The sequence below is a fragment of the Styela clava genome, chromosome 8 (assembly GCF_964204865.1).
Source record: "Styela clava chromosome 8, kaStyClav1.hap1.2, whole genome shotgun sequence".
Lineage (NCBI taxonomy): Eukaryota > Metazoa > Chordata > Ascidiacea > Stolidobranchia > Styelidae > Styela > Styela clava.
This window is the reverse complement of record NC_135257.1, coordinates 23,723,431-23,737,970: the sequence shown is the minus strand read 5'-3', so window position 1 is coordinate 23,737,970 and position 14,540 is coordinate 23,723,431. Positions and strand designations below refer to the sequence as shown.

At 38.1% G+C, this 14,540-nt stretch overlaps 1 protein-coding gene across 1 annotated transcript in view; it reads left to right on the top strand.

Moving 5' to 3' along the window:
• LOC120345697 (sushi, von Willebrand factor type A, EGF and pentraxin domain-containing protein 1-like) overlaps positions 1-14,540 on the top strand; it is a 64,768-nt gene that overhangs the window by 37,677 nt on the left and 12,551 nt on the right. The window contains exons 28-48 of the mRNA XM_039415238.2: positions 474-627; positions 1,634-1,810; positions 2,299-2,489; positions 3,179-3,368; positions 3,909-4,085; positions 4,393-4,613; positions 5,084-5,243; positions 6,253-6,429; positions 6,911-7,013; positions 7,121-7,238; positions 7,442-7,598; positions 8,165-8,341; positions 8,931-9,160; positions 9,831-9,984; positions 10,154-10,259; positions 10,994-11,091; positions 11,554-11,798; positions 11,916-12,072; positions 12,615-12,812; positions 13,281-13,504; positions 13,844-13,997. Of these exons, the coding sequence (XP_039271172.2) occupies positions 474-627; positions 1,634-1,810; positions 2,299-2,489; positions 3,179-3,368; positions 3,909-4,085; positions 4,393-4,613; positions 5,084-5,243; positions 6,253-6,429; positions 6,911-7,013; positions 7,121-7,238; positions 7,442-7,598; positions 8,165-8,341; positions 8,931-9,160; positions 9,831-9,984; positions 10,154-10,259; positions 10,994-11,091; positions 11,554-11,798; positions 11,916-12,072; positions 12,615-12,812; positions 13,281-13,504; positions 13,844-13,997 (3,568 nt within the window). The remainder of the gene's footprint in view (positions 1-473; positions 628-1,633; positions 1,811-2,298; positions 2,490-3,178; positions 3,369-3,908; positions 4,086-4,392; positions 4,614-5,083; positions 5,244-6,252; positions 6,430-6,910; positions 7,014-7,120; positions 7,239-7,441; positions 7,599-8,164; positions 8,342-8,930; positions 9,161-9,830; positions 9,985-10,153; positions 10,260-10,993; positions 11,092-11,553; positions 11,799-11,915; positions 12,073-12,614; positions 12,813-13,280; positions 13,505-13,843; positions 13,998-14,540) is intronic.

The window sequence follows — 14,540 nt, the reverse complement described above, 5'->3', positions numbered from 1 at the left end:
TGTTGGAATCCAGAGTTGACTCAAGACTCGGATGATGTCTTATTCCACTTGACTCGTCACAAGGGATGGGCATTTCTAATCGAATACTAAAATATTCGAATTGGTTCAGACGGGAATTTCGAATCTATTTCCACCATCTCTTTTTTCTTTGTCCGCCCGCAGGTCGAGGTTAACCCATCACTTTGTTATTCAAGCCATATTTTTAAAATGCAATTCTAACTTGACTTTTTCAAGCATACCAATTTCCAAAACCTATATAATTGCATCTTGAAGCAGTAGAGTCTGTATGCCTTAATCAATCAGGTCGCTTTATCGTAAAGTATTTGATTTTCGAAAGAATGAAACATGGTGTGATTCGATTTTAATAAAAATAGGTCCATTTAGGAACTTTTTAAACAAGAACTGCGATAATGGTAAAATAATTGTGCATAGACATATATTGATTTTCCAATGTTTTTTATCTTTCCATCCAGGCAAGATTGAACGGCAAAGTAACCTGCACTGAATCGTTCTGGTACAAATCTGAATGCACAGTTGAATGTAACGTCGGATACAAGCTCATTGGTTCAGCTTCAACAAGATGTAACGAGGACGCTGATTGGGAACCCGCAATTGGATTCTGCGAACGTAAGTTTTACCTATTTATAGCAGTGATTCTCAAACTTTTTAATACGCTCCCCCTTTTTAAAAATTTGTCTCGCGTCCCACCTCTAAAACAACTAGCTAACAATAAGCTACAAATAACAGATAGTAAGACGAAATTTCTGATATTTTTATTTAGCTTCACGGCCCATCAAAAAATTGACTACGCCTCCTTTGTGAGACGCGCCCCACCGTTTGAGAACCGCTATAAATTAAAGACTCAGTACAGAGTTTGTAAACGTAAGGCACCGCTGTGATTTGATATAATTTTAGTATAGTAGTAGCCTGTGGTGGTTGGCTGTAACTTTGGCTCAGAGATGTGTTTGTTTTATTTCTGAATGCTCGTGATGTTGCTTTGAGCGAATCTTTTCATTAGTTTTTCGATAGTGGTTCCCATTATTTTGTAGCAATATTTAGAGTCTTCCCTGAAATCATCCATCACAATAATGTCCTGTCAGTTGGGGTTACGCGAGAATATCTATCCGCCCTCTTCGCTATTGCGGTAGTGTATCTGCTGGTAGTGCTGCCCAGGGCGAGTTTCGGTTAATGATGCCCCTTTTACCTGACTTCAAAATAATTCGGGGGATAAACAAATTAAACATAAGAATGAATAAATTGAAGATCAAGCATGAGTGAAATGTTCGTATTCTTATTTAAATTATCAAACCAAGCAACAAACTCACATGTAAAAGAAAAACATGTGCAGTAACGAGAACTACAGATTGAATCTGCTACCACCTACAAAGTGCTGCCCAGGCCTCTATAACAACTCCCCACCCCTGAATATGATGCGAGCAGCAAACATAAAGATGAGTATTTAAATTGATGCAAGATTGTCGCAGCACACTAACGCGAATGTATTTCTTACGTATGTCTGACCGAATCGACTCATTGACAAATTGATGACTTGCTCATATAATGCATATTTTCTCATGCATATGCGGCCTAACAGATTGCTTCTGATGTTTTTATATATTTTATACCTTTGCAGGACGAAAGTGCAAAGTAATCAAAATCCCATCTCATGGATCGATGGAATGCACAAACGCGAACAAGTTTGAATCTGTCTGCAGTTTCAAATGCGACTACGGATACGAATTGTTCGGAATGCAAGAGACAGAATGCCTGGCTACCGAGACTTTCTCCAAACCACCACCGTCCTGCAGAGGTTCGTTGTAAATTTATGTGTCATTGTAAAATATTATGCGACGTTTTCAGCAGCGGTTGGCACATCGTGCTAAACGTTGGAAATACGCCTGCCATCGTACCCCTGATAACCGTGTGTGGGTTCGCAGGTTCAAATCCTGTGGAAGATAATATCATATCCGAAATGGACTAGTAACCGAACGAAAAGCTGCAGTTCGCCATATGAGTAAGCCGGCTTATCGCTCTTTTTCGCACGTTTTTATCGCCAGTAGAATATCTTCTTTCCCCGTAAATTCAGAAACACTAAATTAAAAGCTGGGGAACATACTGCCTTGATGGTCAATGTGCCCACCATGAAGAATCACAGAGCTAGGACACTTTACACACCAGTATGTAAAAATATTTAAAGCCGCTCAATCAAATGTATGACAAATTATTTATTTCAAAAATTGTGTTTCACTATCGTAAAAAAATTTGCTATTATGTGACCTCCTAAATTGTTGTTCACAGAAATCATCTGCCCGAAGAACTTTTTGAATGTTCCCAACGGTAAGGTGTCTTGTACGAACGATAACAAACTTGCTTCGCGATGCATGTACAAATGCGATGTTGGTTATCAACTCACAACGGAAAGCGTGGACGTCGTTGAATGCCTGGAGACTTACACATGGGATGAAGAGAAGCCAAAATGTGAAAGAAAGGTATGAAGGGGTTTCATTTAAATGTTACATTTTTTAGGTCCATGTATCTGAAACACATAACTGAGTAACTATTATCATGTTTAACATGGCCTGGTTACCGGGCGTGAGGCCTGATTCGCCCAATGATTAAGCCGTTTGTCGACTTTGACTTTCCATTTTTCCAACATGAATATAAAACTTATTCAATAGTACACCACTGGTCAGTTACGGCTTCAAGTGCATGCATCTGAAACAAATAATAACTAACTGGTAATTGTAGAGGCTGTGGATTGCCATATGCTTGAGGTGTAACTACGTTTTTCATCTCTGCATTTTCCAACAACCGGAATTTGTCCAGTTCCAAGTATTGATTACATGCAGGTTGAGGTCGAAGGCATAACCGATATCTTGAGCCAGTATTTTATCCTGAGATTGTTAACCCATGAAGCCAATTTATTAAAAATCCAACGGTCTAATCACTAGAGCGCTTAAATATAAAAGGGCTGGGAGTTTATTTAAGCTTTTTGAATAGTTAAATCTTCGAACCCATGCATATATGTTTAAATATTGAAAGCACGGTATGGATTGGTAACCTGACATTTTATCATATTTTCTTCTCCTGATTATATGAGAAAATCATACTAGTTGCTCAGGAGTGGCAATTAAATGCAGAGCCCGAGAAATTTTTTACTATTTATCACTTCTCACAGATTTGCCCACAAGGCTATGCAACTCTGATTCGAGCAGCGGAGCATGGTACATTGACCTGCACTAACAGCAACAAATATCAGTCGATATGTTCAGTGACTTGCTACCCCGGGTACAAACTGACTGAGGGCGGCGCGTTCACTGAATGCAGAGCGGACCAAGAATGGGGACCTGACCTAGGATATTGTACAAGTATGTCATATATATCAAATCTAGCAAGTTGTCACCCTAGATAAGCTCACTGACCGCCATTATGCCATGAATAATCTCATTCATAAAAAAGCGACTTCCCCCTCCAACCCCTTCCTACTGCTTACCATACCTGCATGTTTACTTTTACAATATGTATAATAAATATGACTAATGTACAAGCGATTCCTGGTGTGCAAATAACTGCACCGACGTACTAAGGTAATACTAGATCTGTTTAGTTCTCGTATACCCAGGCTTTCACTTTGTCTTCAAACCCTTCGCATAATTTAACTTCAAGGATTCATTTGCCTATACTAGGTTTAGATTCGTTTTTACTTACTGATTATTAAAAGTCCCTTACGTAAACAATGTTACCTTGAACTCATTTCCCAATTAACATTCCCGCGTCTACTTATATTCAGAAATCTATTCATATTTAGTTCGTGATTAAATAATTCATAATTTTTACTTCCAAAATGTCTCACGTGATCAGTATTGACCCCGAATCTGTATTTTATTACCGTGTCTGTGTCTCTACAGAGATCATTTGTGAAGAGTTCAAACCGCTCGAGAACGGAAGGATCGAATGTAGCGATGGACTTCGATTTGAATCAGTCTGTTTGTTTTCATGCGATCCTGGGCATGAGGCCACTCACAACAAGTCATCCACTTGCCTAGCTGATAAAAAGTTCAGTCAGAAACCACCAAAATGCAGAAGTAAGTCACAAATGAGAATTATCATTTGGATAATATTTTGTCTTACATTTAGCATGATTGACATTTGAATTTTCTCGATTGAAGTTTCTCTATTATTTCATTGATGACACAAAGTATTTGTTTATTCAATTTTAGTTTAAGACACATTTTCAACTTGCACATCACTGATACAATTATGTACACAATTATGTACTAAGCCACTTTGAAAATATACGGCTTTGCCTCATATTTGACTCTGCACTTCACTCAAGCTAACACATTTGCACATTCAAATCTGAGGAATAACAAAACCAATTCTTTTTTACAGAGATCGCATGTCCAAGCTACCACATGCGAATAACGAACGGGAAAGTACATTGCACGAATGGAAACACGTTTGGATCGGTTTGCAAATATGAATGCGACGACGGGTTTGAACGAGTGACCGGGTCCGCATCCGCTCAATGCTTGTCGGACAGAACATGGGACGCTGATAAGACCGGATGCGAGAGAGTCCAATGCGATGGAAGTGATATATTATTTGTGAAGGTACATTGTAGTTCGTGAAATTGCATTATATAGGGCATAATCGTACACATTAAAAATATATTGATGGGTATTCAAAATTGGGGAAGTTATTAAAATATAAATAAATTGTTTACAAATTGAAACTGGCTTCTAGAAACAGTTTTGATTTGTTTTACAAAGTTGCTATGACAACAAAAGTATTATAATTTTGATTTTACTCACGTTTACTACTGCAAAATCTCAGTCAATTATTTCCACTAACTGAAATCAGACTATAAGCCATACTGTATTTTTCTATTTTTTTTTAAATGCCCAATCCAGAAATTCGGCTCTCGAATTCGGATGGCAGATCCCTGATCTAAACTCGGCTTTTGCGATTTTGAAAACATAAAAAGCGACACCAGCAAAAATCGAAATTCCGACTATTATATGTAAATAAAGTATGTATAGCGCTACGTGAAATGCTAAAGACCTATTTTCATCTCACTCAGGCAAGAGAGCACGGGACAGTCACCTGCACAAGTTCGTATTTCTACCAATCAGTTTGCTCATTGAAATGCGACAAAGGTTACGAGTTGTCAGGAATGACAGTTGGAACTGTTGAATGTAATGAGTTTGCGCAATGGGATGGCGAACTGGGATATTGCTCAAGTAAGTTTGTGAGATTTCAGTTGTTTACTGGAAAAACCCACAGTTATTATCCCTACACTTATTGGTGGGATTCAGCCGGTTCGCACCGGTTCTATATGACCGTCTCACGGAATTTTATCAAGTGATCGGTGAACCGGCAAATCAGCGAACCGGTTAGCATTACTGAAAAAAAAACATGACTTTTTGTAACAGAACCGGCTGAAAAATATGACTTTTGTGATAGAACCGGTTGACAAAAAATTTGAATCCCACCACTGCATGCACTGTATAACCATAAACTAGAACAGCCCCTATTATTTTGGTTACTGTTAGTAATAGAGTTAGTTAATTCGCACTGCTGAGAAATCATCAACCTATTCTCACACCCCCATTCTGTACCAGCTGAAAATGAATATTGGGACCTCCTGAAGTATGCGCACCAAGATGGCGCACAACCTGAACTCAGGTTGTATACCAGGTCAGGGTTCAGCTTTGGCGACATCTTGGTGCGCTAATCCAGGAGTACCGAATATTGTTTATATGTGACTTCATTTGACTTCATTGTGTTTTATATTTGATACTAAAATAACAAAGCAATGACTCACATTGGTAAGCAATATGTAAATCACCACAATGCGTAAGTATTCACAGTGTCTCAGTTAAAACATAGACTCAGCGTATTTTGCAGCGTCTCCGCTCGATGTGATTTATAACCAATAGCTGTAATTTTCACGTATTGGTTCATCATTTTCTCATCTAATTGGCTCACCTTTCCTTTCTCTACTAGGTAAAAACCTCTGCTATTTTCCCTTTCGACAATGTATAGGTTTCCGTTTGTTAGCAATATTTCACGTTAAAACTTCCCCCTGAAACCTACGTATTTTTGAAGTTACATCCGCTTATTTGTTACTTTGACTGTGTGAACTTGAATTGCTTGAAAATCCCAGTAAGTCACTTTCTACTACTGACATCTTGTTATAAACCTATCTATAGCTCTAAGCTTACCGATATAAACCATTTTATTTTTAAGGGATCCAATGCCCTGCATATAAAGCTCCAGACAACGGCGATATGTCATGTACTCTTGGTAACGAGTACGAATCTGAATGTGTGTTCACTTGTCATTCTGGGTATGAAATGATAGGAAACCCCAAGACTACTTGCCTACACAACAAACTGTGGACCAATAAGAGACCGACATGCGTCAGTGAGTAATTAACATGCATTTCAAAAGCATGACGAGAACTGAAATTTTCTTTTTGTAAAATATTGATGCAAATATTTCCAATTCGTTGAATTAACCTAAAAATTAGATTAAGCAGATCAAATATTACGTTTTCCAATTAGTGATATAGGACCGATTCATTGTTGTTTATTCCGGAGCGGGAAAAAGCTATGAAAAGACGTAACCATGCGTTCAGAGTTTTCACTGCGCTGCTTTTTTGTTTTTGTCTGTGTACGATTGGTAACTTGTATTTACGAAAAAAAATCAACACTTTTGCTCTAAACAAGGATTACAAGGCAGCGCCTGTTAAGCTACAATCTTTAAAAGTAAGTCAATCTTTCGATTTGGGCATTTTCCACTTAATTAGTTACATTCCGAATGAAGTGATGTACCCCACATCCTGAACTTGATTATATTTTCATTTTTCGAAAAATCAAACTTCATTTTATCAACTTCATTTCAGAGGTGACATGCTCAACAACAAACCTCTTCCTCGATCACGGAAGCGCAAACTGTACCGAAGGAAACAAATATTTGTCTGTTTGTTGGTTCAAATGCGATCCTGGGTAAGCTTCCTCAACTGTAGTTTACATGCTAAGATGATCAAGTCAAATTCAAATAGATCATTCACCAATGTTCACTTTTATGTTATATTTCAAACATTTCTTCTCAGATATGAAATGGACGAAGACATTCCCAATGCAATGTGCGGGGCTTCCAAGGCATGGACAAGAAACAAACCAACTTGTGTGAAGAGGGAATGCAACTTTGGAGAAGGAATGATAACGAGAGTATGTTATACTAAACATGATCAAAACAACAATAATCTAGTTTATGCAGACTCTTCAGAACCAATTCTATACTCGACATGGACCGGAACAAGAAGCCGGGTTCAGTCGCATGCTTAAGCCGCCTTATCTCCTTTCCTATCCCTCAGGTTGTATATAAAACTTGTGCTACTATATTGAAACAAATAATATTTTTGTTCATCCAGGCACTTCAGAACGGCGCAATAGCCTGCACAGACGGTGTCAGATATGAGTCAGTTTGTTCCTTAGCCTGCGATGAAGGCTACAAGCTCACCGGTGGATCAGGACAGATTGAATGCACAGAGACCGCCACCTGGGACAAACGGTTGGGACATTGTGAAAGTGAGTATGTGGATGTCTAGTAATATATTGTAGACCGCCACCTGGGACAAACGGTTGGGACATTGTGAAAGTGAGTATGTGGATGTCTAGTAATATATTGTTGTTGTTATAGCCCAATGAATCAATTCTCCCTGATTCTGTTTATTTTGGGCTGGCAAAAGTGTAGCAAAAAAAACTGTTGTTATGTAGGTTGTGGTTCATCACTGGCGTAGTTTTGTGCATCAGGAGGTTGCAAGTGCTATTTCCTGATATTGACCAAACAATAATTTCCTGATATCTCATCTTTAATTCTGTTCAACCAATCTAAGGCTGAGATAAGTTGGACTAATGCTTTTCCTTTTACTGTTTATCTTACTAATTATTATTTAACGGGAAAGGCGGGAAATATGTATCTAATTTAGCTTCTAGCAGTGGAACAATACCAGATCAGTACCAAATCAATTGTATGCGATTTATATGTGAACACCAAATACATATCCAGGGGTCACCTGCAATGATTTAAAACCTCCCGCTATATCGATACTTTTAGTTAACAAACAGTATGTGAACACCAAATATATTTCCAGGGATCACCTGCAAAGATTTAAAACCACCCCAAAACTCGAAGATGGATTGCACAAATGACAACAAATACGAATCAATTTGTGCTTTCATGTGCGATGATGGGTACGAATTAGAAGGCGAAAGCGAATCAACATGCTTATCGAACCGAAAATTCTCGAATCCAGAACCGAATTGTCTCAGTAAGTTTCAAACTTCTTGTCTATTTCTGTGCAATTTGAGTATTTAACTCATTACTTAGGCAGTCACAGGTATGTGAGCTGGTACAATATACTGGATTATTGATTCAAAAACCATTTAAACCGATTTACATTGGTGAGCAATTGCAAATTTTCGGCGTGCAAAATTGAATTCACTCGTGTGCATTTTTGCGGAGCGCTAGCAGTCGGGCGTGCACCTGCCTTTTTGAAAGTATTAGCCAACGAAATTCACTACACTTTCAGTCAGAAATTTAAAACCTGCGATCTATGCAATATTCCTTAGGTGCACAGGGGAGGCATAGATTCTATACTGCGTATTATAAATGCTATTTTTTGCATGATTTTTAAAACACCTGGTTGAGTTATTAGTCCACAAAACCTAAACTGCTAGAAAAAAAGAGAGAGTGAAAGAATTATTAAGTATATTCCCCTCGTGTTTTATACAGATGAGCGGTTGTGGACTTCACAGCTCAAACACAAGTCCGTGGGTTTAAAACTGCTTAATAATGAAATATAATAAATAATGTTTTATCTGTTCTCTGTGTATAATTCCTCTTCTATATTACTCCAGAAACCAAATGTACAGAGGACTACCTGGTGCTACCATTTGGTTCTGTCATGTGCACAGACTTGAATTTCTTCAAGTCAGTTTGTAAGTTCAGATGCGAGAAAGGTTACAAGATGGCGTTGAAGGATCAGAACGTGGTGAAGTCAGAATGCTTGAGCAACCAGACATGGTCTCTTGAAATACCGATCTGTGAGAAGAAAACTTGCGCGTATGATGCCCCGCATTTGTTAAAGGTGTTTTTTTTTCTGTAGTTTTTCTCGAATGTTATTCATCCGTGTTTCTTATTACCGTGTTTCTTACAGACCACACAGTCGATTTGATTTAAATCAATGTGGTCGTCGCAATTGATACCCTGTGAATGCCTGTGCCTACGGCCCGCAAGAAACCAACCATTGGCAACTTAGAGGCCCATGGTCTCTACTGATATGCTATAAATGCTTTAATAAGTGCTAGACAAACAATCACTGATGTATGCATTGCTACTATGTTACTTGACGAAAACCCATTTATATTTCGTTGTACCACTAAATTCATTACTCTCTTGGCAACGTTATCGGCGTAGAGTTTGAACAAGATAACTTTTCTGAATCAGAGGACTTACTCGGTCATTGGGCCATCTTTGTCCATTGATTGATACTATGTCTTATTTTGTAATCTTCCCAAAAATATTTTTCTCTGCCTCACAAAATGTTTTCCTGGTAGTATTGACTTGAATTGCTTCAATCCTTTCATAAATCAGCACTTACCAGCTCGTATTGTGCTATCACACGTCTATATTATTTCAGTAAATTTTCTTGGAGATGAGTTTCCATTACATCTGAATGTGCGTGAACCTGCTTTGAGCAAAATCTTTTATTAAAATTCATACTTTTGAGTTTTAACGTCATAATTTTTCATTCTCAGGCACTTGAGCATGGCGACATAGAATGCACAGAAGCCAACAGGTATGGTTCAGTATGTTCCTTGAACTGTGATGTAGGCTATGAACTTACTGGCAGACCAAAAACTGAATGCACAGAGAAAGCTGAATGGAGCAATGATATCGGATATTGCAAAAGTAAGACTCTCATTTTAATATTTAGTACTTAGGTTGGAAATTTGTGTCGCTCAAATGTTAATCCTTTGGTTAAAAGAAAACAGCACAATAAAACCAAACTACATTTCTCTTAGTTATAGTTTAACCAAAAATGTTTTAGTCACAACTCACAAGTACTTTGTATTTTCAGAAATTGTATGCAGAGGTCTCGACACTCCCAGCTCAGCGATCAAGTCTTGCACAGATGATGAATTCTATAATTCAACCTGTACGTTTGCCTGCGATGGGGGATACAGGTGAGTGTTGGACACTATAACTGAGTTTGTTCAGGGTTAAATCAATGATTCCCAAACCTGACCCTCTGTTTTCCCAGGGGGGCAACAAAAAAGTCTTGGGGCCAAGAAAAAAGGCTTTTTTGGGTACTCTTCTGAAGAGAGCCACTTATTGCGACTCTTGCCACTCTTAGGCGTTCCGCAACTCCAGGGTGGGATATCAATTCTGTGATGTATTTATTGAGTTGACCCAAAGGTCTCATGGAACCAAGATATATATATCCATAGATCACGTATAATCAAGGCATAAACATCCAAGATTTACATAAAAACAAGACACATACATACAGGAGTCGCATGCAACCAAGTCACATATATCCTGGAGTCACATGCAAACAAGCCACATACATCTCTGAGTTACATACAAACAAAACACATACAATCAGAAGTCACATAACCCAGAAGTTTGCATACAACCAAAGTACATACAGACAAGACACATACATTAATGAGTCACATACTATCAATACATATATATCCAGAGGTTACAAACATCCAGATATCAGATATAACCAAGACTCGTACATCCAGAAGCAAAACAAAACAAGACACATACAACCAAGGCACATCCAGGGGTCACATGCAACCAAGACAAATACAACCCGAGGTCACATACAACCAAGACACGTTCAACCGGGGGTCACGTACAACTAAAGCACATACATCCAATAGTCCTTTAATTATGTTTTTAATTTAAGATTCACTGAGGAAGATTTTGTCGTTGAAGATGAAATCACATTTACATGTCTTGCAACAAGAACCTGGACATCACCCGGTGGCCCGCCTATGTGCACAAGTGAGTCGGAAAATTTTTTGCAAAAAGTGAAATAGAAAACAGTTTGTACAATTTGAACATTGTAGAAGACAAACCGAAAAAATGGCTAATGAACAACTACCATTACTTATAGAAGAGGAAAATATTTCACATTATTCGACTTGGTATCAAATTTTTTGGCAAATTAATTATGATTATTCTAGTACAGGGGTTCTCAAACTCTTTTCATACTGAAGCCCAAGCTCTACTATAACACCAAAACGCACTTTCAACCTTTCAACGACTATTTATTGGATAAAAATGTCCAGCTTCGATTTTTTTTATCAAGGCAGTATATAACCAAATCGGTGATGAGCTCTATTTATTACGTGTTTTAGTTTGTGAGCATTGAACCCGAGATATCTGACACACCAAACTAGTTTAGCCTAACTCCCTAACCACTCAAACATTGCACTAAAAATTCAACTCCTATAATATTTTCAGGAGAGAAATGCCCTGATGAGTTCCTCACATTGGAAAATGGGAACATCACATGCACAGATGGTTCATTCTACGGATCCCAATGTCTCTTCACCTGCCATGATGGATATGAGCTTGTCAACCCGGTGGATGATTTTGACGTCACTTCCGTCATTGTATCCTGTGATTCAGATGAAAAATGGGACACTAACATACAGCCAGAGTGTAGAAGGATTGTCTGTGACCCGAACATGCAGGAGAAAAATGAGGTGTGTATAAATATACACGTCTTACTTCTATACCAATCTGACCATCTATGTGATGATAGCGCATGACGTTTGAAACCCATTATATCACAAATTAACATCTTTGAAATTTCATTACAGGAAATGATTCATGGTGAAATCAAATGCACTGATGGATCTAACTTCGAATCAAAATGTAAGATCACCTGCCATAAGGGATTCCAAGTGGTGGACGGAGACAAAACTACAGAATGTCTCAGTAGCCGGACATGGGCACCACTGCTTGGAGTTTGTGACAGTAAGTTATCAAATCGAGTTCTTTCATCAGTAAATTATGTGTCGGTTACACAACGGGATACGACATCACAGAATGGTTCAGTTGCGGAAATAGTAAAAATCCAACGATCAAGTTTCCCCGACGGTCCGAATTTTATAAACATATATTGTTTGATACTTACCAATTCTGCATGTTTTACTATAGATCATCCTCGTATGAACTACTTGCTAAATTTGTCACAAAGGTGCCATAGACACATACAGTCTAAACATTAGAATCCAAAACTCAAAACAAATTGCGTTATTCATTGTATATCATACGTTGGCATATTGTTCAGATTGTCAGTCAGAAAAACCCAGATTATTTCTGAATTTTGAGATTCAATAATTGATTGTATTTGATTTTAAATGTATTTGAATATTTGAAACGCCTGTGTTAAATAAAATCTACTAATCATAATTCTTTATTTTCAATAAATTTCGCGTCTTCCCTGGAATCTTCAGAAAACTGTTTTTGACATATAGAGACCGATTAAAATTATTAATCCAATTTTTTATTTACAGAAATTTCGTGCCCTCCCCTGGAAGCTCCAGATGACAGTACCTTGCTGTGTACAGAAGGTTTCGTGTTCAAATCCCGCTGTCAAGTTATTTGTCGACCAGGATTCCAAATTTTCGACCCCGAGAACGATTATGACGATGAAATAGGATTAGAATGCAAAGCTGATGGAAAATGGTGCGGTGATGCACCGACATGCGCAAGTAAGGAATATTTGTTACGTCGTTCGCCTTCGAACAAAATTAAGTATGGCGAAATTTTATACACACGTGGTGAGATATCGGCTCTGTTTCCGATTAAAAGTAAATCCACTATTGATAAATAAATATTTTGATTTCGTTTTCTACATGTGGGCCAAAGACTATTCGATTTTTAAAGTTCCTGACACATTTGTTAGTAGACGGTGGTTAACGCCGGCAACAGTACTGGTTGACGCGAGTCGTGATGCCCCAGACTGCTTTTTAAGGGCCTACTTCTGATGTGGTTCTTCCCTTTGGAGGTTCCCCGCGAGCGAGCTGGTGTTGGAGTGAAGGGATCTTTCAGGTCCGACACGGCATATAAACTAATTGGTCATTGAGATATGTATCGGCCCCAAAAATTTAAGCTGCGATATTAGATTAAATATTTAAGTCCAACATTGCAACTACTAACCAACTTTTTTTCTACGATAGGAGTGAAATGTCCCGAAGAAAATCTCTCATTAGAAGGTGGATTCGCGAAATGTAAGAATGAGAATCTATTCGAATCTGAATGCAAATACAAATGTGACCGAGGTTACCAGATGACACAAGGACAGACTGACACAACGCAATGTACGGCTCATATGACTTGGACAAACCCTAAGCCTACATGCGAGAAACGACGATGCCCGGCTGATGATTCAAGCTTCAAAGAGGTAGAAAACTATATGATTGTTTGTGACCTAACTTGATTTCGGAATCACTCAGGATAAGTGTTTTGATGTCTGCTGCAGTATTCTCGCAGTCAGTATATACCAACGCAGTAACACAAAAGTAGAAACAAAGAATGATTAGTTAGGAATACATTACTCCAATAAAATATTCAATAAAGACAGTTTGATTTTTGCTACAGTATCCGTCCAGTTAGTACATACGGACCCATTAACACATAGGTAGAGAAAATGACAGGTTTTGGGTTAACACTACGATTTAACCGCATGATTCACTATTCACTATTCATCCACTCGTTATTATCGTCCTTTTTTTATTTTCAGGCACAAGAAAACGGTGAAATTGGTTGCTCTGATGAGAATAAATTTGATTCTGTTTGCGGCCTCGCGTGCGTGCAAGGATACGAACTTACAGGAGAACCAAACGCTACGTGCATGCACACTGGTGACTGGAGTAACGGTCTCGGACTTTGCAACAGTGAGTATTTGCTCATGAAAGTTTATCTAGAATAGGTGTTCAGCAACTCTTTTAATAAAGAATTATTTGATCTTCAGAAGTATGCGCACCAATATGGCGCACAACCTAAACATAGAATGTGTGTACCGGTTAGGATTCAGGCTGTGCGACATCTTGGTACGCATACTTCTGTAGCACCGAATTAAGTCATTCTTCGCTTGTAGCAAATACAAATTTTATCTGATATTACTGTCATTGGTATTGAAAAACCACTGATTACACCTTGATATTACTATAAAGATGGAAAGAGTTTAGTTGCGAGCAACATTGACAAGCAGTGCTATAGGTAGGTCTATCACTGAGACATGTATATCAGTAGATCTGAAATAATTCACCACAGCAAAGAAAAAGCGCAGTTGAAGCCACTAAAGATATATAATTTCTTTACTTTTAAGACAAATATATAACTATGCAGTAGTTTGTATGAAACAATTCAAGTCAACAATGTCATGAAGGCAGTTTGTTGTATATATGTGAAAGGGGGAGAAAGGATTTCATCAATTT